This window comes from Solanum tuberosum, unplaced genomic scaffold, assembly GCF_000226075.1.
Source record: "Solanum tuberosum cultivar DM 1-3 516 R44 unplaced genomic scaffold, SolTub_3.0 scf00072, whole genome shotgun sequence".
Classification (NCBI taxonomy): Eukaryota; Viridiplantae; Streptophyta; class Magnoliopsida; order Solanales; family Solanaceae; genus Solanum; species Solanum tuberosum.
Window position 1 is genome coordinate 26621 of NW_006238999.1, and position 26085 is coordinate 52705.

Consider the following 26085-nt stretch of genomic DNA (forward strand, 5'->3'; position numbering starts at 1 on the left):
TTCATGTTTTAGTCAATGATTTTTTTAGTAATATGACTTTTGAACACTTTTTGTAGTACTTTTACAAGACCCTTTGTAATGACCTGTTACCATGGTCCATGTCATTTTGTTAGCATTTAAGAACCACTCAATTTTCACAATTTCTCATGTGTTAAGATAATTTATTTTTCGGTGATATGGTTTTTGAGAAAAAAAATTGCAAAACCTTTACAGGACCTTCTGTAATGACTTGGGGAAGTACATATAGGCTTACCATGATCCACACCATTTTTTAGCATTTCGAGGCCATTCAATAGAAATTATGTGATTTTCTGAATTTTTCATGTGTTAGTCAATCAATTTTTTAGTGAAATAATTTTTAGACACGTTTTTTTTTTGCAAAACCTTTACAGAATCCTCATAATGACCTAAGGGAGCGGTACATATAATCTCACCATGATCCACACCATTCTTTTAGCATTTAACAGCCACTCAACAAGAATTAGGTGATTTTCTCAATTTTCCATGTGTTAGTCGATGAATTTTTTTATTATATGGTTTTCTGACACTTTTGCAAAACATTTACAAAACCCTTTGTAATGACTTGGGAGAGCAATATGTATAACCTTGTCATGATCTACACCATTTTTTTAACATTTAGCGGCCTCTCACTAGGAATTAGATGTTTTTTTAGTTTTTCCCGTGTGTTAGTCAATGAATTTTTTGGTAATATAGTGTGATACCACAGCTTAGGATATGATCGGCAAAAAAATGAGAGATGTTAGGGGTATAAGTAAGCAAGTCTTACCCACAAGCGATGCATTTTAAAGTTGTGCAATGGACAATATCACTAGCGAACAGGGTTACACAAATTTCACGAGTCCATTTGTGACAAACGCATAAAAGGAGACATCGCTTTTTCGAGGTTTATGTATTACGAAACAGAAATTTAGATATATCTCAATATTTTCATCTGTATTAAGTCATCGGTTTCATTTCATTTATGAATCTTGAATTTTAAAAAAAAAAACTGGATCAGATCTTTGAAATGGGTAAAATAAAAAATCATGTCACCATTGTTAAGTCATTTTGCTGTTAATAAAGGCCATTTTGATTCAATAGGTAGTAGGACATTTTTGAACCATTTTATAATACATTAAGGACATTTTTAATCCTTTTCAGTATTTTATTTGATACAAGCTTGTATTTATAAGGTACAAACTGGGTATAAACAGGTCTAGTATAAAGATTACATTCAAATCGTTAAGAGGAGACAAACTTCAAGGGGAAAAAAAGATCCTATAATCATGCATGGTGGTGTGTATAGCTGCAATAACAGACTGCTTATATATGTGAAATTGATTGCAAACCTTCCGTAAGAAGCAGATTATATTGCCGTCGCGACAAGAAACAACGAGACTGATTTTCCAACTAGCTGTATTCAAATATAGCACCTGTATGATTAAACCCACAGGATACTTGCAATGCTTTTACGTGTCTAGGAAAGTTGATTTTTGTAGGCTTAATGTAATCAACATCATTTCCTTGACCCTGCACAAACCCACCTTGTATTAGGCAAGTTGAAGCAACCGACACTCCAGTGTAAACCAACAGAAAAGATCACTTAAAGCTCTAAACTAGATATTGCTACAGTCAAATAGGAAAAACAAAATAGTGGAAATGAGGGGGCCGGGAAAATGGACAAAGATATAAACCGAGTAAAAGTATACACTCTCGTGAAAATGTTCTGACTTATCAAACAAGACTCTGCTGGTCAATAAGATGAAAGAGAGTGATTAAAAACGTTGCCACGAAGCAACAAGATAAGAAAGCCAGATACAAATGAAGAAAGAAGAAAAAATTTAGCAAGGTCTTTGAACCATTTTTGAAGATGTGACATTTGAGCAACTGATTTAAAACTAAAGTAACTTTTTAGTTTTTACCGTGTAGCACTCACAGTTCTTCATATCTTGACTAGTTTAAACTTACTATTAACAAGATAAGTCTATTGAACCTTTAAGTTCTAATATTTATTTAATAAAAATCATTTGAAAGTCCATAAAAACATAACAGTTGCATTTGAAGTCTAAGGGAACAAACCAGTTGTCCGCCAGAAGAATGTCCGTCTACAGAAAATGTCCCATGGGAGCCTCCCCATCCCCAAGTGTAAACATTGCCTCCTTAAGGACAAACGTTGAGGTTATTGCTAAGCATAAGTAAGCCAAATAACTCAATCATCTTATGTGAAAATGTTAGAGCAAACCAAATAACTCAATCATCTTATGTGAAAATGTTAGAGTTAAGGGTCAAAAACACATCTAAACTATCACAATGTTTTGAGTTTCATACATGAACTATTGAGAGTGAGTTTCACATCTAAACTATCACAATGTTTTGAGAGTGAGTTTCCTACCTAAACTCACGCAATGGTTGGCGAAACGCATTCACTAATTTCTGATGGTGTGTATACTACTCTCTTTTATTTAAAAAATCTGCCACGTAGAAAAACAATTCCATTGTGGAAAAGTTAAATAAATTAATATTAATTTAAAAGTTAAGGTTAAAGGTTAAAATTATCACCGTATAAATTAATTTATTCTCCATTACAACATCCGACATCTTCTTCTCCACCTTCTTAGCCATGGTCTTGTCTCAGCCGTGGCGTCGATATCTCCAACTTGGAAGTGGAGACTTTATGGTTTTAAAGAAATCAATTAGAAAACATATAAAAAAAAAATTAGTGTGTCAACTAGTAGAGTCGTTATATATGTAAGGTTAACGAAGATTATATGGCCAGACGCACCTAAAAGCGTTTGTAGACAAACATTTGGTCTAATCAGCATCTAAGTGTGTTTCGCTAACCATTGGATGATAGTACAGATAGAAAACTCACATTCTCAATAGTTCAGCTATAAAACTCAAAAAACGGTTTAAGTATGTGTTTAACCCTTCTCAAAATGTTATCATTCAAATGCCAAAACAAATAGAACCAAGCCGTTGTTGACAACAAATGAATTACTAAATATTGAAAACTGGAGAGGTAAAACCGTAAAATGGCACTTCTACAACTAGGCAGAAGCGTAAGAATTTTCCAGCCCACAAACATGCCATAATCAGGGTAGAGGAATACAGAACACAGAAACAACAGAAAACCGAGGAAGTCAGCAAGAAATTCTCCTGTGTTATTTCAATGGTGGAACCCAAAGATATGTACATCGTCGGCAACAGAAAGTGCTAGAACAACATGGATCAGGATCGGGGGTTTGCCCCTTCAGTTCTGGTCGCAAAGTACTTTCAAAGCCATCGGAGATATTTGTGGAGGTTGGACCGAAACAGAGGAAGAAACGCAGTTACAGAACCATCTTAAATGGGTGAGAATCAAGGTTGAAGGAAATGGCTCTAATGTACCTAGAGAGGTCACGATCGATGATGGCAGTCTCCGGTACACTCTGCAGATTTGGACCGAAAGTCCGGCAAGGGTGGCCGCCAGAGAAGATCAGATCCAAAAAGCTCCTCTGAAAGTGGATATTCCACAGCGGTCCATAAGCTTTATGCCAAAGCTTTGTGAGAGGAACTGCACTCTGTCCAAGGATAAGTCAGTCGTAGCTGACCAGCCACGGATATACAAGTGCGGGAGGACCTAAAAGTCCAATCCTAACTGTAGGCCAAGAAACTTTGGATCATGGCCTAAAAATAAACTTGGGCCCCAATTTTAAAGGTGGTATGGATATGACCTCTCAGCTTAAGGGGAAAGCATGGATGGGCACGAGAACTTAAGTGAAGAGACAAAGGAGAGCTTGACCAGCCTTAAAATATTAGCGACACAATTTCTCGAAGCTTTCAGTGCTTGGAAATCGTCGTCAATGGAGAACAGAATTGAGCCAACATCAAATTCTGAGCAGAGAGAGGACTTCGACAAGCAACAGACTTGAACAGTCCAAAATAGAGTTGATAGCAACCTAGGAAACCAATTACAAGAGGTAGGGGAAAGCTCGAAGCTGCCGAAAAATGTTGATGTTGAACAGAGCTTGCAAATACAACAAATTCACGATGTTGAACCAGTATCTACGAATATGTCTGGGATCCAACAAGACGAAGGGGGTGAGGCATCGCAATGGATTAATGCTCATATCATGGAACTCAGTGCCACTTACGGGGTGACTTTCGAAGGTTTTAAGGATGAAACACAATCCCTATAGATGAAAGAAAGCAGCACTAGAGAACAAGAGATCAGACAACTCAATTGTCACGCCCAAAAACAGGGAATCGGAAAATATGAGCTAAAAAATTTGCAATCCTGTCTTAATCAGCAAGTGGAGGGATCTAGGACAAAAGGGAGAGAGTCTTAAATTTGGCTTTCAAATGAAGGTAAAATTACTCTCATGGAATATAAGGGGGATTAACAATATTTCCACAAGAAATCTTGTTAGGAGTGTGCTATGCTCAAGTGGAAGGTAGATGTTTACTGCCTTCAAGAAACAAAGGTGAATAAGGAAATGGATAGTCTTGCCAAACATGAAACTATGGCCCAGCAGGTGGATGTGATGTGGGTATATGGAAGTCGATGGAAGTAAGGGGGGGGTATCCTAATTTTGTGGGATTGCAGATAAATGGAAAGGTAGCCTAGTGAAGGTGGGACAATTTTCAATTACCTATAAATTTGAAGCAATGCAGGATTCTTTTAGCTGGTTTCTTACCGGTGTTTATGCACCTCACATCAGAAGTGAGAAGCTAGAGTGCTGGGAAGAGGTGGAAGCAGTAAAAGAACTTTGTGAAGGGCCTTGGGTGACATGGACTTCAACACTGTCAGAACCATGGCAGAAAGGAAAGGTTGTAGCAGAATCACTAATGTGATGGCCGATTTCTCCAAGTGGATTGATGAGATGAAATTGCATGATCCTTATTTGTGTAGGGAGAATTTCACCTGGTTCCGAGGGCCAAACCACCATAGTGCTACTAGATTAGACAGATTCCTCTACTCTATAGAATGGGAGGAGTTCTTCAAGAACGCTAAACAAATGGTTATGCCTAGAGTGACTTCGGACCACTGTCTTATTTTGCTGCAATGTGGTGACTGGTTAAAACAGAGATCCTACTTCAAGTTTGAAAATTGGTGGCTCGAGATAGACGGTTTTCGGGAACTAGTGCATAAATGCTGGAATGAATTTGAAGTGATAGGATGCCTTGACTATGTTTTTAGTTTGAAGTTAAGGATGCTGAAGAAAAAAATCATAGACCGGAGCAAATTAGCATGTGGGAACTGGACACTAAGAAGAGAAACCTTTTAGCTAAGTTGGCTGATATTGATTTGGTTCAAGACACAAGAGCTCTAAATGAAGACGAAATGATGGTTAGAGAAACTGTCTTGGTTGAGCTCGAAAAATTGGCAAAAAATGAGGAAGCTAGATGAAGACAAAACTCTAGAGTTCTATGGCTAAAACAGGGTTATAACAACACAATTTATTTCCAAAGGATGGCAACGGCACACAAGAGATATAATGTTATTGACAAACTGGTAATTAGGGGGGAGGAAATCAAAGACCCAGACCAAATCAAAGTGAGCATGATTGAGTTCTGCAAGAACCTATACTCTGAATCAGAAGACTGGAGGCCTTCTTTTGAGATTGCTAAACTGTCCTAGAATCTCCCAGGAAGATCAAGAGTGGCTGCAAAGACGATTGTAATTGTAGGAATAATACAATGTAATTCTAGGAATTATAGGAATAATATTTTTTTTTATTGTAATTGAAAAAGTAGTTGGAGAAAAAAATCAGAGGAGACTGTTGGGCATTTGAATAAACATGATTAGATAACTTAACAAGGAAAAATACAGCAGAATAGGCTATTATGTTGTCTGCCGAAGCTGAATCCTCCTCTACCGTTGAGTTAACTACTTTTCCTAATGAGTTATGATATTTATATTACTCATAGAAAAGAAGTCAGATCTTGTACAAAACATCTTTTTATCTAAATGTGTCTCCTTCCTATAGAGCCTTTGCCTTGTCTATTAGCCAGAATTAGAGGAAAGCTTTTGCAGATCCTAAATAGTAGCAAGCTATGACTGAAGAAATGGGACTTGGAAACTTGTCACTTCACCACGAGACAAAAAAGTTAATTGGTTGCAAAAGAGCTTTCATAGTGAAATATAAAGTTGATGGGTAGGTTGAAATATTCAAAGCACTATTGGTGTTTAAGGATTCACACAAACTTATGGAGTTGATTATCATGAGACGTTTTCCCCTGTTGCAAAGATGAACAAGATCAAAATTCTTTTGTCATGTACAGCTAATTTTGGTTGGGACTTCCGACAGTTGGATGTGAAGAATGCATTTTTTTGTGGAGACTTGGAAGAAGAGGTGTATTATATGGAGTGAATTTGATAAGCCTCTTTTAGCTTCTAGGATCTATTTCTTAGTTCAAGATCCCTCTTACTAACTGGAATCAAAGATTTAGTAGATCTGTTCCTTGAACAAAGTTGGGGGAAAATGTGCAATTGAAGAACCTTGTACTGAAGCAATCCCCTAGAGCTTGGTTTGACAGACACTCTGAAGCCATGATCTTTTTAGGTTACCAACAAAGAAATGCTGATCACACCCTCTTCATAAGACATCAAAAGAGGTAAATTCACTCTTCTCATCGTTTACGTTGACGACATAGTAATGACAGGAGATGATCCGATTAAGAAGTTGTTAGAACAAAAATTTGAGATAAAAGATCTAGGGTAATTGCAGAATTTCTTGGGCTCCTTCCTTTTGTACCGGGATTTGTTTCACTTGAGCCGAGGGTCCTTCGGAAACAGCCTCTCTACCTTCACGAGGTAGTGGTAAGGTCTGCATACATTTTACCCTCCCCAGACCTCACTTGTGGGATTTCATTAGGTATGTTGTTGTTGTTGAGGTGCTAGACTAAAAGAGGAATCTTTATATCTGTTTGTAACACAATTCAGAAAATTCATATTATAAGCAGCAGAAAAGAATTGTTGGTTGAGTGGAAGAGCAGGGAGAATGCAACATTAACATCAATAGGTTTCAAGACGGGGAACAAGCACAAAGACATTTGTTAGCATCTATATAAAATAACACATGTAATTTAAATTTACTATGATTTTTGTACCAGAAATTGCTGCTGTATGCTTCCAACCACAGGATACCTGTCAAGACAACAAAGTAAGATTTATGACTTTCATAATCTTTTCAAACCAATCAACCCCTCTGATAGAGTATCAGGTAGAGTACACCTTTGTTTGCAAGCAATACTATTAGTATTAGTAGTTATATCCTCTTGAAACATGCAGAACACCAATATATCCTGAAAGTTTTTCTGGCACAAGATACATGACACCCATTCACAACAGAATTCTGTCCAGGCATTTCTTCACATCAAAACTCATATGCATAACCTTGGTGTCCACTAGTTAATAGCACATACATACTAGTATGCATTTTCTCAATAAATGGTCTTCTCAATTACACATGTATCCTTTTCTTTACCTACTTTATGTACCTCTATTACACACTTGAATCTTGATTGGAATAGGTAGCCAAAGCAATGCATTGACTAAAAAATTGGAAAGAGATTCAACATGGAGAAACAAACCTCAGAAACTGAATGCCTCAAAAATGGTCCTTCAACTCTTTCAGGTAAATGAGCGACATCTGTAGATCTGACATAAGCAAACACCAAAAGTACATCACAAATTTTTTTTAATGAAAAAAAGAGTCCTTAAGGATGACTTGACCATCCAAAAAATTCAACTATGAAGCAATGCAAAAAGAGTACCCAATACCAAGACACCCATTTTCATTGGTACCCCACACGTACAGTTCTCCACCACCTATGAACAAAAACTAAGTAAATACAAAAGCTAAAGCTTACAAAGAAATTAGCCCTTAGTTCCAAACAATGCACTTGATCTCATGAAATAACATATATTCAAATCGCCTCATTTGAGGACACACATTAAGAAAATGTTAATAAACTTCATATTGGGCCTAACTCAACCACAAAAGTTAAGCACATGAAGTGAGGATTACCGAATACCATGTAAGGAAACAACCTATTCGCTCCATCAATGTGAGATATTTAACACCCCCTGCATGCCCATGCACATGACTGGACATATGGTACTTGGACCATAACATGAAGGCCCAACGTCAGGTAACCAAGAATAAGGATGGATCTTACTTTGATACTATGTTAAGAAAATGAATCTTGGGCCTAAATCCCAAACGCTAGTTCATAAAATGAGAATTATCAGTACCATTTAAGGGAACAACGACTCCTTCCCTCAACCAACGCAGGATACTTAAGCAAAACAAATGTGAACAACTTATCCTTTAAAACATGAAAGATCTTATAATTCAGTATAACTATAAAAAAAAAACAAAGCTACATTTGGGTCCCTTTCAGAGCATCATAATTTGACTACAGCTTTGTGCCCTTTCTTCCGTTGTATTTCATAAGAAGAAGGTAGAGCATTCAACACTCTCCTGACAATATACTCAAAATAACATCCTTGCAAGGTAAAGGATAGAGTTTAAAACTAAGGCAAAACGAATATTGTAACGTTCTGCTTGGGTATGTCCATAGGAGCAAAGGAAGATACAAGCCATTCTAGTTTTCTTAGTCTTGGTGGGTAGAGTTGGCCGATACCTGTGCTGGTGAGAGGTAGCAGGTACCCGGTGGATTAATAGAGGTGCACACAAGTTTGCTCGTACATCATCGTAAAAAGAAATATACAAGGATTAGCTCCATGCAATTGTTCATTGGAAATACGAAAGCCTTGAACCATCTAAACCAAGTAAATTAAAGTTGAATCCCCTGAAAAAAGCAGAACATACTCTTGAAATGTCCAACTTTAGGTTTTACCATTTGGTGTACCATCTAATTGATCCCTACTATTATTCAGATGAGAAGCTATTCAACTGCTTCTATTGCTCGGTTAAACTAAATGAAGTCATGACACAGCACAGCTGCACTTGAGTTAACTATCCTTGTGCCTTGCAAGGACTTAAAGTCAGGCAGTACAATCTACTAGAGAGAGAGAGAGAATCCCTCCTCAGTCCTCCATATATAATCAATTGTTTTACTTGTTTTAGACATCATTTTCTGGATGCTTTTATCTAGAAGAAACCATTAGGAAAACCAAAGAAACTAAGGTGGCATGAAGGAAAATTGCAGCTACATCGTAAGAATACTAATAATATTCTTCCATTAACTTATAAAATATTCAGTAAATTGAAAGCCCATAGTTACATACTCTGCCGCAATTTATGTGACACTCTTTCATTTTTAGTCAGTCCTACAAAACTGACATTTAAAAAAAATTAACTTCAAACTTCCCCCTTTACCTTAAAGACATTGATTTATAGCCACACAAATATCTATGGCTTGTTTTTTACCACAAGTTTCAAAAGTCTTCCAAACATTCTTTAACGCCATGCCCAGTCAAACACCATGCCATAAACTGGGACAGAGGGAGTATGTTTGACTAGGATGAAGAAGTTCTTGGATTGTAATTGTGTTATACATACACTTGGCATATATCATGGACAGAAAATTTGATTCTCTCTTTAGAAATCTAATGGTTCCTACATAGCGAAAATCTTATAAGACAACCCAACATAGCTCAACCACCTTTACATTCAAACTTAAAAGCAGTACTCAATCAATTTCTTACCTTTACTCAGGCATGCAGAAAACACACAGTTCCAATAGCTCTCGAGTCTGGATTGTGTTCAATAATTGCTTATATTTTTTTGACAAAATCAATAGTTGCTCGTGTTTAATGCCACTTAAAAAAATAATTGCTCTAAACTGCTTAAACATTCATAGGTAAGACATGTAGGTTACTATCTCCAAGTTTTACCTTGTTCATAGGCAAGACATGTAGGTTACTATCTCCAAGTTTTACCTTGTTCATAGGCAAGACATGTAGGTTACTATCTCCAAGTTTTACCTTGTTCACCCTAACAGATACAACCTACTAAAGTTGGCCTTCTATGCATTATTGTGGGATTTATAGTATTACTTAATTGCCTACTATTGATCACTTCCGTACTATGGTGGTTAAGACGTAGATTGACTATTTTCTCCTTAGAAAGAAAGAAAAAAGTCACTGTAAAGACTGCAAGGTTATCCCAAGTGAGAATCTTATGACCCAACATAAGCTCATGACGATGGATTTGGAGATCATGAATAAGAGGAAGAAGAGGGTTGTGGCTGGGTGGCCAAGGATCAAATGGGGTAGCTTGACTATGGCCAATGCTCTGGAGGTGGGGGCAAAGTTGATGGATACGGAGGCTTGGGGGAGTAATGGAGATGCAAACAGTATGTGGGATAGGACTGCTAGTTGTATTATGGAAGCAGCTATAGAGGTGTTGGAGTCTCGAGAGGTAGGTTGAGTGAACATCGTGGGGATTGGTAATTAAATGGAGAAGTTCAAAGGAAATAGGAGGGAAAAAAGGTGGTGTAAGCAAAGCTGGTGGATAGTAACGACGAGTAGGAAAAGCAACAGATAGGGAAAGGTATAAAATGGCGAGGAAAGAGGCTAAGATGGCAGTTACAGTGGCAAAAACGGCAGCTTTTGAATGCTTGTACAAAGAATTAGAGGGTAAAGGCAGAGATAAGAAGTTGTACAAGCTAGCCAAGGCAAGAGAAAGGAGGGCCTGCGACTTGGATCAAGTGAAGTGCATCAAGGACGAACACGGCAAAGTACCTGTGGAGGAGACGCTTATTAGTATACGGAGATGGCTGTCCTACTTGCATAAATTCTTGAATGAATGGAGGGATATACGCATCGTGTTGGAGGGAGTTGGAGCACTCTCAGAGGCATCGTGATTTTGGGTATTGCAGGTGTATAAATGTGGAGTTAAAGGAATTACTAGTAAGATGCATAGTGGAAGAGTGACAGGGCCGGATGAGATCTCTGTGGAATTTTGGCAGAGTACAGGCTGGGCAGGTATGGAGTGGCTGACTAGATTGCTTAATGTCATTTTTAAGATGGCAAAAATGTTGGGCGGAGTGGAGGTGGAGTAAAATGATTTTGTTGTACAAGAACAAGGATGACATTTAGAGTTGCAATGAGAATAGGGGTATAAATGAAAGTTTAGGAAAGGGTGATGGAGTTGAGGGTGAGGAGGGTTGTGTGTATTTTCGAGAACCAATGCAGATTTATGCCAGCGCTATCAACTACTGAAGTCATCCATCTTGTTAGGAGACTATTGGAGAAGTATAGGGAAAAAAGGACCTCCACATGGTGTTCATAGACCTAGAAAAAGCATATGACAAAGTCCCAATGAAGGTTTAATGGAGATGCTTGAAGGTTAAAGGTTTTATGAAAGATGAGTGTTTTATGAAAAGAAAAAATTTTATGAAAAGATATATACTTCTGCTCATGCATGAATCACATTCATTAGTCAGGTAAGGTTGGTTCGCTCAGTCAAAGTAAGGCACTGGATGCCGGTCCATCCCAACAAGGGTTTGGGGCATGAAAAAAAGTGGGAATGTTTGCATAAAAATTGTGTGTGAGACTAGATAAACCTATCAATTATGCCAACTTAGTTTAAATATGACAATAATCACAAGTACTTCTTTCAAAAAATATAGATCATATCTTCAAAGTTTAGGACAAATACTCAGTTTGTTGCTGCTCAAAGATAGAAATCAAGTGGAGAATTTTGAACCCGATAAATTACCTGTAATAACACAGGTATGATAACCTCCACATGCAGCCTTTTCAGAATATGGAAGTCCATCTACCATAGATGGTAGCGAACTATTTGATGCTTCACTAAAGCCCTAAATTTTTTAATAGAAGTGGACGTCATTCAATGTAAATTTAAAAAAAAAAAAAAAAGTTGCATGATGCTAGTATATAGATATTTACCAATTTCTTATTTGCTCTTTCGCCAAAAATATGTACAGATCCATTCTCTGTGGCTTGAAAAAAAGGATAAAAAATAAAATTTGAGGCCTTTCTTTAACATCAAAGTGCTTTCTGCAAATTTCAATGAGTTACCGCTGATGCTGACGGAATGCAACATTCCAGCAGAAGCATTCTTAACCTATTTACACATAACTAGAATTGTCAAAATGAACCAGCAGCCATGAAGCATGTATTATAAACTCTTGACATCCTGAAGAGAGAAATCTATAATTGAAACTTGAAGACGTCGCAGATAACAGTACCTTCAACCCCTCAAGTTCCTTAATAAGTCGTGGTGTGTATTCACTGTTTTCAAAGGCAAGAAAAGATCAATTGTTTAAAGGAAAGAAGAAATAACAGCTAATATTACCAACAATATCCAATTGGTTATTCACTAGAAACACTTGAATAGATGCAAAGTACATAATAATGTAGAAGAGTTCGCTACCACTGATAGCATCCTCTGTTATCCATTAATATGAGGAGACCCATTTATTCATCAAAATAACTCAATTTGTAATTTATTTTGGACAAGAGTAAATCATCAAACAAGAGTAAGAATAATGTTGTTAATAATTCATAATACTGGAAAGAAAAAATCAATTCATGCAAAATGCGGAGGATCATCAACCATCTACTTAACCTGTCACTTTTTATGAGTCCAAAAATGCCTGATTGATGTCCATGACCAAGTCTTCCTGATTGTCCCCCACCCCAACTCAAAGTCTCACCTTTATCTGGCCAGAAAAAAGATAATATAGTGATGACATGAAGACAATGGTCATTCAGGCTGCGAGCAAAACATAGCTCTTTTTTCCTTAACAAGCATAATAGTGGAATAACATGTTTGATCATGGTTTTTTTATCATGCAAAGAAGCATTTAACAAATAACATCACATACCTGTTACAGCAATTGAGTGTTCGAAACCTAGGGAAATGATTTTGATTGTGACTCCATTCAAGCATTCAACTTTATTCGGTATAGACAGCACCGTAGCAGCTTCTGCAGGTGATTGTACAAAATTGAGTGCTTTAAGAATTTATGGTAGTTAGTGGTATCCTTAAACCCAAGTCAACTAAAAGATGCTATAGTGGACTATCTTTTTGCTTTATCTGATTTTGATACGCTATTTGAATTTTTTTGTTATATTTGGTCAGTTAATAACTCATTACTTCTAATTTCAGTCATTAATATATTCTCCTTTCTTTCGTCAGCTTATTCGCATTTTTGCATTTTTTTTGGTTTCGCACTTCTGTTAAAATCCAGTGAATATTATAGAATTAGTGTAAATAAATTAGCAACATATGCCTAAGTTGCTGGGACTCGGGTGTCTAATACGCGTGTGGATCTGAAGGTCGGATCCTTCATGATCTAATTTTTAAGATTCAAGGATATGGATCCATGTATGGATAAGGGTGTGGAGATTCACCTAAAAATAATTAAAATATCTAAAAATAGAGTTATAAAAAATAAATGATGAGATTATGCATAGAACATGAGGAGAATCCCGGAAGCGGGATCAAAGGTAAAGGAGTGACATAGAAATTTTATATAAAAGGTATTCCATTTCCTTCAATTTCACCTTAGCTTTTGTATTGATTTAAGAAATCATTAAAATTGTCCAGACTTTCCCCATCGATTTTGGTCAAAGTACCCAAAATCGGTTGACCGAATCAGGCACGGATCCCACACCCACACTCATATCGTGTCGACACGGGTGCGGCACCAAAAGTGAAGAGTCCGAGCAACTTAGACAAATGCTACCTGTGGAAATGTCTACTTACTTGCGTGAGTTTGAAGGAACTCATTATATTCCTTTAGAGCAGTAGGATCATAACCAGGTGGCGGACCATGCAAAATATAACATATGTTACGAGTGCGTCCAAGCTTATGACAATAACTACACTTGGATCGAGGTTTTCCAAAACGACCTCCTCCTCGTTGATTCTCCATAGATTGATATGTTCGGTTTTTCTATAGTTTGAGATGCGAGAATAGAGGAGTCAATGGTGGGTGATGAAACTACTTTGTGACTGGGAGGCGCGGCAAGACGAAGTAGACGAGAGGATAATTCATCAATTGTAGGATCTGTAGCACTGGCTAAAATTTGATCTCGCACAAAATCATGGACAGTAGGAAGCCCAACAAGTATAAGAACTAGAAACAATGTATGTTTGTGCTCTTGTTGTTTATCCACGTTCGCAATGACTGGCATTAACGTTTCAAATTCCTCCATGACTGCTTGTACCTGTCCTAAGTAAGTAGACATATCGGATTCTTGGTTCTTTAAGTGGTCATTCGAGATATCACATCATAGAATCGAGATATGTCATTAGCGTATAAAACACGGGCCTTTTCCCAAACTGAATAACATGTCTGGAATGGGCGAAACAAGGGCATCAACTTGGAATCAATAGATCGCCATAAGAGACTACATAATTGAGCATCAGCCTTCTCCCATTGTGCTTTGGCCTTGGCATCTTGCTCACTAGCCTTTGCCTTTTCATCTACCACACAAGCATTGTTCGTTAAGTGGTCTTGGACACCTTGACCCTTGCACCACAACTCAACTGAGGAAGCCCAAGCTAAATAGTTTGAGGTGATCATAGGGCTTGAACTTCCTATATTTTTGGAGCCAAGAATATCAATCCCGAACGACATATTGTGAAATTAGAATTTTATTTTTTTTCACAAACATAAATAAATAAATTTGGGCCAGAATCTGACTGCCAGAAATAGATCTGACTGCCGAAAAAAAAAAGATCTGATCGCCAAAAAGCTGGTCGGAATCAGGAAAAATTATATGGTCAGCCTTGGGATGAAGAGGTGACCCCACTGGAAAAAGAAAACTGCTGACAGAAAATTTGATTCACTTGGACAGCAATTTAGGTCACCAGAAAACTGCACAGTGGCCACTGATTTCGCTGTATGATGTTCATTGATTATTTTCTCACAATTGCTCAGATACCATGTGAGAAATATAGGAAAAGAACATTATTGAATTGTGTATCTACATTATTACATTGCGATCCTATTGATAGACACTACAATAGACTCCTTTTCCAACTAGGATTCCAATTCCTATTCCTATTCCTATTCTTATTCCTATTCCTATTCTAAAGTATGATTACATAAAATTATTCCTATTCTAACATATTAGATATGATTTTCTCCTTGTAATTATGTTAGAACATAAAGTTACCAGTTTCAAAAAAAAAATTATGTTTTTTTTTTTTTGAAATAGGTAACTTTGTATTCACACAAAGACCTCATCAAAATCGATGAGGTGGGATTTACAAACCCCCAGGGGGTGCCATCATACTCAAATCCAAAAAGACAAAACTAACTTTACAATTGGCTTTTAAACTCCACAAGGCTATCTACTTCCCCCACTAAATTTTGCTTACACCAAAAATACAAAAGACTAAGGCATTTCATCTTGATCTCCTCTGGGCTGCTAACCTTTCCTTCAAAACATCTCCCATTCCTTTCCTTCCATAGTGTCCACCATATGCAAGCAGGGATATTTTTCCACCAATCTTTATTTGATCCTCTCTTTCCGATTCCTTGCCAGTGTGTTAGGACCTCAAAAGTGGTTCTGGGCATTGTCCAGTTAACCCTGAGTATACAAACGAACATGTTCCACAGATCTGTAGCTATCTTGCAATGCAAAAACAAATGACCATTTACTTCAGCCTTCTGTCCGCACATGTAGCACTTTGAACAGATCTGTATACCTCTTCTTTGTAGCACTTCATGGGTGAGACAAGCTCTTCTAATTACCAACCAAGTGAAACATGCAACTTTTAAAGGAACCTTAATTTTCCAGATTAATTTCCAAGGCCAAACTGTTGTCAGGAGATGATTGGTATTCCTCTCCCAATAGCATGATTTAACTGTAAAAACCCCTCTGCTATGCAGTCTCCAAACTGGTTTGTCCGGCTCTGTGACAGTGCCTGGAAACAAGTTTAAAGCATGCAGTAGGTCTGCTACTCTTCCAACCTCCCAATCATTTAGAGCCCTTCTGAACATAAGGTCCCAACCTTGAGGGGTCCACATTTGCGCTATAGTGTCATTCTGCTGTAGACTGATAATGTACAGATCGGGAAAAAGTATCCTCAGATTTACGTCACCTAACCAGGTCTCGTTCCAGAAACTGGTCTTCAAACCATTCCCCACTCTGAAGGTCACCTTTGCACTGAGATCAGGCCACATCCTTCTGATGGTTTTCCATACAGAGCACCCAAAAGTGCCATTCACCTCTTCAGTTATCCAGTTGCTTTGTAGGTCATATTTCTCTGCAATAAACCTCCTCCATAATGCCATATCTTCACAACAGAATCTCCACAACCATTTTTGCAGCAGGCTGGTGTTCTGAGTACTCAATTTCTTAATGCCCAGACCTCCTTGTGCTTTGCTCATTGTCACCTCTTCCCATTTAACCAGGTTGTATCCTTGCTTCTCTTTATTTCCTTGCCAGAGGAAGACCCTTCTCAGCTTGTTGAGTTTCTTTCCAATACTTTTTGGTAGTGGGAAAAGACTTAGCATATAAGTCGGAAGTGCATCCAGAACTGATTTTATGAGAGTCAATCTACCTCCCAGGGATATATATTGACTCTTCCACCTTGTCAGCTTCCTTTCACTTCTCTCCAGAACTTCACTCCATACTTCCAATTTTTTGTTCTTGGCGCCCAAGGGCATCCCCAGGTATTTGGTGGGAAGAGAAGCTACTTGGCAGCTCAGGTTGTCGGCAAGGCCTTGCATGTCATTTACTTGATTAACCGGGAACAAACAACTCTTCTGCCAGTTCACATGTAGTCCTGATATGCCTTCAAAAATGGTTAGTATTGCCCTCAAATGTCTAATTTGCGACACTTCTGCACCACAAGTAGATAGCCTGATTTGCTCCTTGTAACTATATAGTTAATTTTCTTTACTTTCATAGGACATATAAACATAGTTATTTAAACCCCAATAATTTGAGGAATAATTAAGCAACATTTTCTCTTCCTTCTCATCTTTCCCACATGTTATCAAAGCATTTTTTTGAGAAAATAATCATTGTAAAAGAGAAATTATATTGCCAAGCAACTACACCAATGTTCCCAAGACTTCAGTGCTTCCCTGGGAACTGTATAAAACAGTACCACCAATAGGATCAGAACCTTTGTGCGATCAAACCCCAGTCAATCTCGCTCCATCTATCCTCCTACAAACCATCAAGAGGGAAGAATTATCCAACGAGATCCAGCCCCACGCCAACGCGTGAGTGACCTTCCAGGCAGTTATCCAGTGAGAAGTTTTCATCTCAGCAACTCGCCTCTCAGCCCAAGCCTATCCATCAAAATACCACCACATTCTAATAACTTTTTTCCAGATTACGACAATTGTTTCAGGGTTTTTTGACTCAGACAGATTTTTTCTCTATTTTTTTACACTGCTAGCACTCTGGTAACATCTACAACATAAATTTGATATTTGGTTGAACTTTCCTTTTTAAACCATCTTCATGTCTTTCATATCAGATATTTTGTTGCTAAAACTATAGTTTCAAGCAACTCGAATCACTCTATCACCACAAAACCTTTGATTAGTGGTGTAGGTCTTCTTCTGTTCAATTATGGTACAAGGGAAAAGGTGCTCAAGATCACTTAATCAAACAAGCCAAGGATATTAATGAAAAGGATGAGGGGAGAATGGGAAAAGATTGATGCTGAATTATGTAGCCTATTGTGGATATATATTTATTCGAAGTTGATGCCTCTATTTCGTCCATTCCAGACTTGCTTTCTAGTTGGGAAAAAGGCTTGTGGTTTATACACAAAAGACACCTCTCGTGTTTATAATGTGACTTTTCGGTTGACAAACCTTTAAAGGAAGGATTTTGATATGTCTACCTATCTTGGACATGTTCATGCAGTTTAGGAAGACTTCAATGAGTTGATGCCTGCTGCTGCAAATATTAATAAACAATTGGAGCAACGTTAGAAAATATTTTTCCTTTTGATACTTGTTGTGCTTCCATCTAAACTTGACTCTGTGCATATGACCAAATTCTGGCTATCCCTATTGCTCCTATCATGGACAAACTGTTCTCTCAGTTATTACGACTAGCTGCACAAATGTTGCACCACATATTTTGTCTAGTCATATAGTGGCATAGTAGATTCTTCTATTCTAGTGTCTCGGACTGAAAATCAGAATGATGGTCGTTCTAGAAAAACCCAGACAAGCTGTAGCTTTGTAAAAAGTTGGGCTATACTCGTGATGTGTGATATTCTTTACATGATTGACCTTCCAAAAATGATCATGTTGCTCAGAATAAATTCACCGTTACCCCAATCAATCAAATGTTACTATTTATTCGAGGCAAAATACAATGGCTCTCTTCAATATCCGGCAAGCAACCAGATATCTCTACAAGTAACATGATAATTCCACGGGGTAGCAGAGAAAAAATTAAGCATATTATTGAGATTGCTCGCACCCTTATGTGCACATGTCCCGCTGCATTTCTGGGGACGCAGTACTCACATTTCTGGATATGCCTTCCTCCACCATTCAGAATCAAATTCCACTCCATTGTGTACCCTCAGTCACCTTTGTTCTCTTTTCTATCTCGTCTTAGGGAGTATGTGTTTTGTCCTATAACCTCACTTTAGGAAGAGACAGATTAGCTCTCGATCTCTTCAATGTCTATTTCTTTTTTTTTTCTTTTTTTTATAGGGTAAAGGTTTATTGACTAAGTACCAAGAAGGTACTAAAACCAAAAGTTAGAAAAGACTGTTGGGAATATACATACAGTCAATTACAACATCTTCCTCGCAACTACAGAAACTCCAATATTGATCTATATTTTCAAGAAACTACTTTTACACCAACAAAACAAATTATGTGAACACTTGATTTTAACTCTTAAAATATGGTCCTTTTGCCAATCAAAACAAGCGTTATTTCTTTCTAGCCATAGTCCAGAATATGCACAAAGCTTTGTGCGTTCTCTGGTGCTGCCAACTCTCCAACAATTCCTTCACACTCTGAGGCATGATCAAAGAAATCCCCCAAATACAGAAGAAAAATTCCGAACAATGTATAGCTATTCTGCAATGCATAAGAAGGTGATTCAGTGTCCAACTCTTCTTCACATAAGTAACATCTATTACTTGGTGCAAGAAAAAATTCTAAAGCTTATCCTGAGTAAGGCAGACTCCCAATGCTGCAATCCAACCAAAACAAGCTACCTTTATAGGAGTGTTAGTTCTCTAAATCCCTTTCCATGGCCAACTAGTATCCCAGTATCCTGTCTGCTTCATTAGAAGACTACAACACTTTTCTACTGAAAAGGTTCCATCTTTACTAGCTCTCCATACCAAGTAGATACTATCAATGAATCTTGAATTGAACTTGAAAAGGAGAATTCTTGATTGCAACAAGATTAAATAGGGAAAGCTCTTGAACTTGGGAATTAGAGAACATATTCACGATTAAGATAGAAATATACTTAATCTGCTTGCTTAAGTATTTTACAGAAATAATTAATGTGTTCTTGTTACTTCTAATTCCACAGAAAATAAGCATTAGGTTAAATTGAATAAGGTGAGCAGCAATTAATAGATTTTATGTGAGTAAAATTAACCCTGTCAATTAATAATCCAAATTGTAAGTAATTGATTGAAGAATTTAACAGGATTGATAGACAAAACCCATAACTCTAGATTATTTTCTCTCATTGTAATCCAACTCACCCTAAATGTGTTGATCAATTATTTTCCATCTTTAGCTAATTTAGTAGCAATAGTTTGTCAAACAACATTTTGAATCTTTTCTTGACTCGATAATTTATAAAAGTTTTATTTAGTGATATAGTTAGCTCTCGTTTGGCCATAGATTTTGGAATCTTTTCTTCAAAAAATATTTGAAAACATATTTGTCCATGGAACTTGATCAGTTTTTAAATTTCGTGTTTTGGATAAGTTTTGGGAGAAATTTTTCTTCCACTCACAACTACAACTTTTTTCCAAATAAAATGCATGTCCAAACACAACTTCAAAAACTCTTCTTCTTTTTTCAAGTTTCACAAAATCTATGAGCAAACGCTATCTTAATCACAAGTCCTCATGGAAACAATACTTGATTCATCTTTCTAAAAAAAATACTTGATTCACTACTTTGCTACTTGTCGGCCATGTATACTTGCGTGCGTTTTAGGGTAACAACAGCAATGAAAATGGTTAAAAGGAGAAGCCAAAAAGAACATAATGCAAGAGCATAGGTACTATTACTCTTTCCAAGGCCAAGCTGACCATTTGTGTTCTTCCCCCACATATAAAGTTCTCCATCCACTGCAATGACATCGCAGACTATTATAGGAAGCCGACTTATTTAAATGTAAATAATTCAATCTATCTAAAAATTAGGGGAAAAAGAAATGAAGAGGCTATGGAAAAAGAATGAATGCTTATAAACTAAAACTGCTAAATGACCTAGAATGTAACTGAAAAATAAAACAAAGAAAAGGAAACAATTAAACAATTGAAAATAAAAAGGCAGACGAGTGCAAACCACTTGCCTCATTGGTCTATATGTTAACAATGTAACAAAACTATACACAAATATCTCATCAGTCTTGGTAAGGGTCCACATTTCTTCTGGTGGAGGGAGAATTGCCTTCATTCAAACATTAAACTTTACAGGTTTGCTATTTTTCTTTTATGTTGTTTGAATAGAGTTGTTAGGTTTGATACCAGCTACCTTATTTTTCTTATTTTTTTTATTATAACATCCTGCCAAATAGGAGCCATATACCATAGGTACACTAAGTAGGCGTTTGGCCATGCGATACCATATCATGATATGGTATCGTGAGATGGAATCAGCATTTGGACATGCGATTTTACGCTGATTCCATCTCATGATTCCATAGCATGAGATTTGATTCCATATTCTCCAAAAACCATGATATGGAATTATATGGGAATTCCATATCATGATTTGAGATATTTTAATACAAAAATTGATCCACGAGTTTATATTTTGTTAAAACAACCCCACATTTATATCTACTAATCATTTATTTCATATGTAAATAAAAGTTATAATCACATCATTACTTTTTAAAATTTATTATTACCGACATAAAATTTATTGTTCTCACCAACATATAGTCACTTTAACTCACACCAACCGATTGTTAAAGTGATGAAATATTTATGGTCTATGAGCATGAAAATATAGTTGCGGATGATATTGACCAACAAATGGCTCAAAGTAACAATGTTGGTTTGTCTTCTCGGTCACATGACCGAGAAATGCAAGTTCAACGTGAAGAAATTGTCCGTACTATGTGGGAGGATTATATTAAAGACTAGTACACTACAATTTATGTTCAATTTTTATAAATTAAATTAAAGTTAGATGAAACAATTACTTAAGTGGAGAACAAATAGTTTTGTAATAATTTATTATGCGATTTTATAATTTTTTGTTTATTTGATAAGATTGAATAAACAATTGGGGCGATTTTAATAGTTTTTACAACTTATGGGATTTTTTATGTTTATGAGAAAATATACAACACAAAAATTCCATATCGCATGTCCAAACAAAACTTCAATTTCATCTCATGATTCCATATCATGATACCATATTGCATGGCCAAACGGGCCCTAATGGTCCTCATGCAATTCCTTTTTCTAGTTTGTACCCAGATGTGGAGTCTGGCAGATGCACAGTCATACTTTGTAACAACTAAGTATAATGTTTTACATACTGGATGCCACAGTCATACAAGTCAAGGTGCTGTGCTATTAGATTTAGGACTCTGTTTCTTCTACCACTCTTTGGTGGTGTTTGAACAGGTCTGGAAATATTTCTTCCAGAGTTTTCTTACAATTTCCTAAAAGGCACTTTTTCAAAAAACATTTGTACTTGGGTTAGATATATTTCCCAAAACAAAACCTAAAATTGTAACCAATTCGTCATAGCTAGCCATCTATCTTGAGACAGAGGCATAATTGCTGTAATAACCAATTCTTCATAAAACTTTAAATCAAAACCCCTTAACAACACCCTATGGATGTTCAGTCTGAAGAGCTATTAGGAATCTTTGGCCAATGATGCAGATCAGAACTAAGGTGAGGATAGGAAATGGGAAGAAAACCTCTTTTTGGCAAGACAAATAGGCAGGGCTTTTAACAATGAAACAACAACATCCTGAGCTATACACTCTAAGCCAGCAACAACAAGCCACAGTTGCCATGATGTGAACTGGACAAGGATGGAATCTATTTCTAAGGAGATATCTGAATGATTGGGAGATCAGGAGAATAACAGAATTCTATAACTCAGTAGCAAGATTCAACAATCTGACTGAAGAAGTGGAGACTAGAATGGAACAGAAACAGTAAGAGAATTTTTTCTGTCAAATCTGCATACAAGGAGCTAAATGTAGGAGTGGTAAAGGAAAGAGATTGGCCTTGGAAGTTGATATAGAAACCAAAAATTCCCTACAAAGTTAACCGGTTCATCCGGCTTTTGGCAAAGAAGCAGTGTTAACTCATGATAATCTGAACAAAGTCACCAACTAACCGCTGGGTGTTTTTTATGTGGGGAACAAGCTGAGACAATCAACCATCTTTTTTTACACTGCAAATGGACAGACCAGCTTTGGAGGATGTTCATCAGTCTGAGGGATTAGTTGGGTCATTGGGTGAAACCTGGAAGCATTGCAGACATTCTAAGATGCTAGAATATGGATGGTAATGTGAGCAAGAAGGAAGAAAGATGGAAGATCGTCCCGGCATGCATTTGGTGGTCAATTTGGATTGAGAGGAACAAAAGGTGCTTTGAGGGGACTCAGAACAACATTCAGAATCTTAAAATGAATTGTTTAGGCCTTTTTAACTTTGTAACCTATCAACAATACTTTCTAAACTATCAATAAGTTTTTTTTGAGAATGAAAAAAAAAAAAACTTATCAATAAGTTAAATAACTATTTCTTGATAAAAGCAGTTAAATATAGAAGCGGTGGATGGATGATGCAATTGAATACAAGTCTAAGACCCAGCAGCCTCTAACACCAAGGAAGCAAGTAACAAAATGAACAGAAGAAAATTAATTCAAGAGTTAAACAGAAAATGAAAACGGAAGCATCAAACAGCAACAGATAACTACAACCCAATAAATGAGAAAATGCAGATGATCAGAACTAGTAAAACCCAATTATATTTAATAGCATACAAGATAAAAGATCCATCAAAATCAACCATAAGAGACCTGTATAAAAGATCCATCAAAATCAATCATAATAAACCTGATATAGCAGAAGAATGATGATAACCAGCTGAAACTTTTACAATTTCTTTGGGTAGTCCAGCGACTCCAAGTGGTTCCTGCAATAATAATATCCCACGCCAACTTAGTTAAATCAGCAGTTCCATTGCGTGGCTGAGACTACTGATTAGTTAAGAAACATAAGTATGGTAGGAAGTGACAGACTAGGGCTCATCGGTTTGCCTTATGAGACAAAATAATCTCGAATAAGTATGACACGAGGTGTCTATCTGGCCACTTGGATAGTTAAGGTGTTCAACTGAACATTGGAAACTACTTCTATGTATTCAAATAAACTTTCTGGCATTTCACAGTATAAAAAATGAAATTCTTGGTCTAGGGGAGAAGGCTATAAGCAAGAGTGGGTTGATTATTGCTGTTTGGATGCAACTGGTACAACTTCGGTCCCTTATTTTCTTCTGGTGTATCCATAGAATTCCTTCTTGTATAGAAGATTGGGTGAAGTTTGTAGAGTATGTTTTTGTATTTACTCCTTGTATACGGCCAGTTTTATGTCCATAAACACGGGCATGATTATGAATGAAATTACTTTTACTTGATCAAAGAAAGGGGAAGAAACTTATTTCTTTGGGACAAAAGCAAATGTAAAGGAGACTTTTATCAAAAAAAAGCAAATGTAAAGGAGAGATCATTAAAACTGGGGAATTTTCTACCACCGTGAATTTTTCCTCCCAATCCTCACAAATGTTGATGACCTAATACAAGATACAAAAGGAACCATTTAGGGTGGGAACTTGTAGCTATCAGAGAATTGTGTTCCGGGAAATGGGTGACTTTGTGGAGTTAACATATCAAGACGTGCTTCTGAACGATGTTGGAACAACAGTAATACAGCAGCAATGAATGAATTTTCAGGTTGTATTAGAGAACTTGAACTTGTTGATCCTCCTCAGGTGAAAATTTCACATGGTTTAAGAGCAGAAATCACTTGACTGCTTCAAGACGTGACAGATTCCTTTTTCAACTAAATGTGGTGATGAATTCTTAAGTGTATAAAGTAGTCTATCTTACGAAGAATCTAATTAGATCATGGTCCCTTGATGCTACAATTGGTGGCTTGAAGTTGATGGCTTTATTGATATTTTGAAGGAGTGGAGGAACTCTTGAGGTCTCAGGTTCAATACTCAGCAGAGACAAAAAAAAAACGCTAGGTGATTCTTCCCATCTGTCCTAGCCTTGGTAGACAGAGTTACCTGGTACTTGTTGCTAGTTGCTAGTTACTAGTGGGAGGTGGCAGGTATCCCGGGAAATTAGTCGAGGTGTGAAAAGCTGGCCCAGACACCACAGTCATAAAAGAAAAGACTTACTGGAAGATCTGATTTTCTCTTGGCCAAAAAGACGAAATCCCTCAAAGTTAAATTGAAAGAATGGAGCGTTTAAAGTCATGGCAGCTTGGACAAAAGGAAAACAACGCTCCAAGAGAATTAGTAAACTTGGATAGCATACTTGAAACTGGATTACTTGATGAAAGAGGAACTCTTATCCAAAGCCGACATCAATATGGAGTTGGAAAGCATTGTCAAATACGGAGAAATCAAACAGAGGCAGAGATCTAGAGGTTTTTTTTTTTTTTTTTTTTTTTTTTTTTTTTTTTTTTTTTTTTTTTTTGGGGGGGAGTTTCCAAAACATGGCCGCCTCACACAGAAGATGCAACACTATAGAGAAGATGAAGTTAATGGGACTACACTTGATGGTCCGGATGACATCAACATTGAGATCAGAGATCTTGTCATTCTATCAGAATCTTTCACAGAACCTGAGGAATGGAGGCCTGACTATTTTATGGGACAATGTGACAGATCAATGATGTGGATATAACTTGCTATAAAGACCACTTGAATGGTCAGAAGTTGGCATGTGATGAGTGTTAGAATAGGAATAGGTTTATACAATCCTATTAGAATAGGAATAGGTTTATACAATCCTATTAGAATAGGAATAGGTTTATACAATCCTATTAGAATAGGAATAGGTTTATACAATCCTATTAGAATAGGAATAGGTTTATACAATCCTATTAGAATAGGAATAGGTTTATACAATCCTATTAGAATAGGAATAGGTTTATACAATCCTATTAGAATAGGAATAGGTTTATACAATCCTATTAGAATAGGAATAGGTTTATACAATCCTATTAGAATAGGAATAGGTTTATACAATCCTATTAGAATAGGAATAGGTTTATACAATCCTATTAGAATAGGAATAGGTTTATACAATCCTATTAGAATAGGAATAGGTTTATACAATCCTATTAGAATAGGAATAGGTTTATACAATCCTATTAGAATAGGAATAGGTTTATACAATCCTATTAGAATAGGAATAGGTTTATACAATCCTATTAGAATAGGAATAGGTTTATACAATCCTATTAGAATAGGAATAGGTTTATACAATCCTATTAGAATAGGAATAAGTTTATACAATTCTATTAGAACAGGAATAGGAATAGAAATAGGAATACTAAATAGTATCCTACTTGGTAAAGGATTGTATTCTAGGATCTATAAATAGGGTCTCAATGTAATAATGTAAACGCGACAACAATGCAATAATATTCTTTTTCAATATTTCTCACATGGTATCAGAGCCTCTTCGATCTTGGTAAACAATCAAAGAGCTTCCGCTGCTGGCGGGCGATCCATATATGCTGCCCGTCCGGCCAATGATTATGTTAGCAAAAGTTGGGTCACCGTGCCATCATTCCGGTGACTACTTTTTCATATTTAATCTTTGTAGCACCGTGCCATCATTCCGGTGACTACTTTTTCATATTTAATCTTTGTAGCACCGTGCCATCATTCCGGTGACTACTTTTT

The 26085-nt window shown here is 36.7% G+C and overlaps 1 protein-coding gene across 4 annotated transcripts in view; it reads right to left on the minus strand.

The window, feature by feature from the left end:
- Nucleotides 1–1142: 1142 nt before the first annotated feature.
- LOC102597720 (ultraviolet-B receptor UVR8) overlaps nucleotides 1143–26085 on the minus strand; it is a 33480-nt gene continuing 8537 nt past the window's right edge. For 2 of the 4 annotated variants that reach the window (XM_006345683.2, XM_015308044.1), the window contains exons 3-15: nucleotides 23220–23298; nucleotides 20190–20249; nucleotides 12808–12909; nucleotides 12549–12642; nucleotides 12169–12211; nucleotides 11999–12044; nucleotides 11867–11919; nucleotides 11676–11778; nucleotides 7759–7813; nucleotides 7576–7642; nucleotides 7093–7129; nucleotides 2080–2159; nucleotides 1143–1530 (exon numbers count right to left, since the gene is read on the minus strand). In XM_006345683.2, coding sequence (XP_006345745.1) covers nucleotides 1411–1530; nucleotides 2080–2159; nucleotides 7093–7129; nucleotides 7576–7642; nucleotides 7759–7813; nucleotides 11676–11778; nucleotides 11867–11919; nucleotides 11999–12044; nucleotides 12169–12211; nucleotides 12549–12642; nucleotides 12808–12909; nucleotides 20190–20249; nucleotides 23220–23298 — 939 coding nt within the window. In that variant the 3' untranslated portion in view covers nucleotides 1143–1410. The remainder of the gene's footprint in view (nucleotides 1531–2079; nucleotides 2160–7092; nucleotides 7130–7575; nucleotides 7643–7758; nucleotides 7814–11675; nucleotides 11779–11866; nucleotides 11920–11998; nucleotides 12045–12168; nucleotides 12212–12548; nucleotides 12643–12807; nucleotides 12910–20189; nucleotides 20250–23219; nucleotides 23299–26085) is intronic. The other 2 variants (XM_006345684.2, XM_006345685.2) reach the window with 2 other exon arrangements.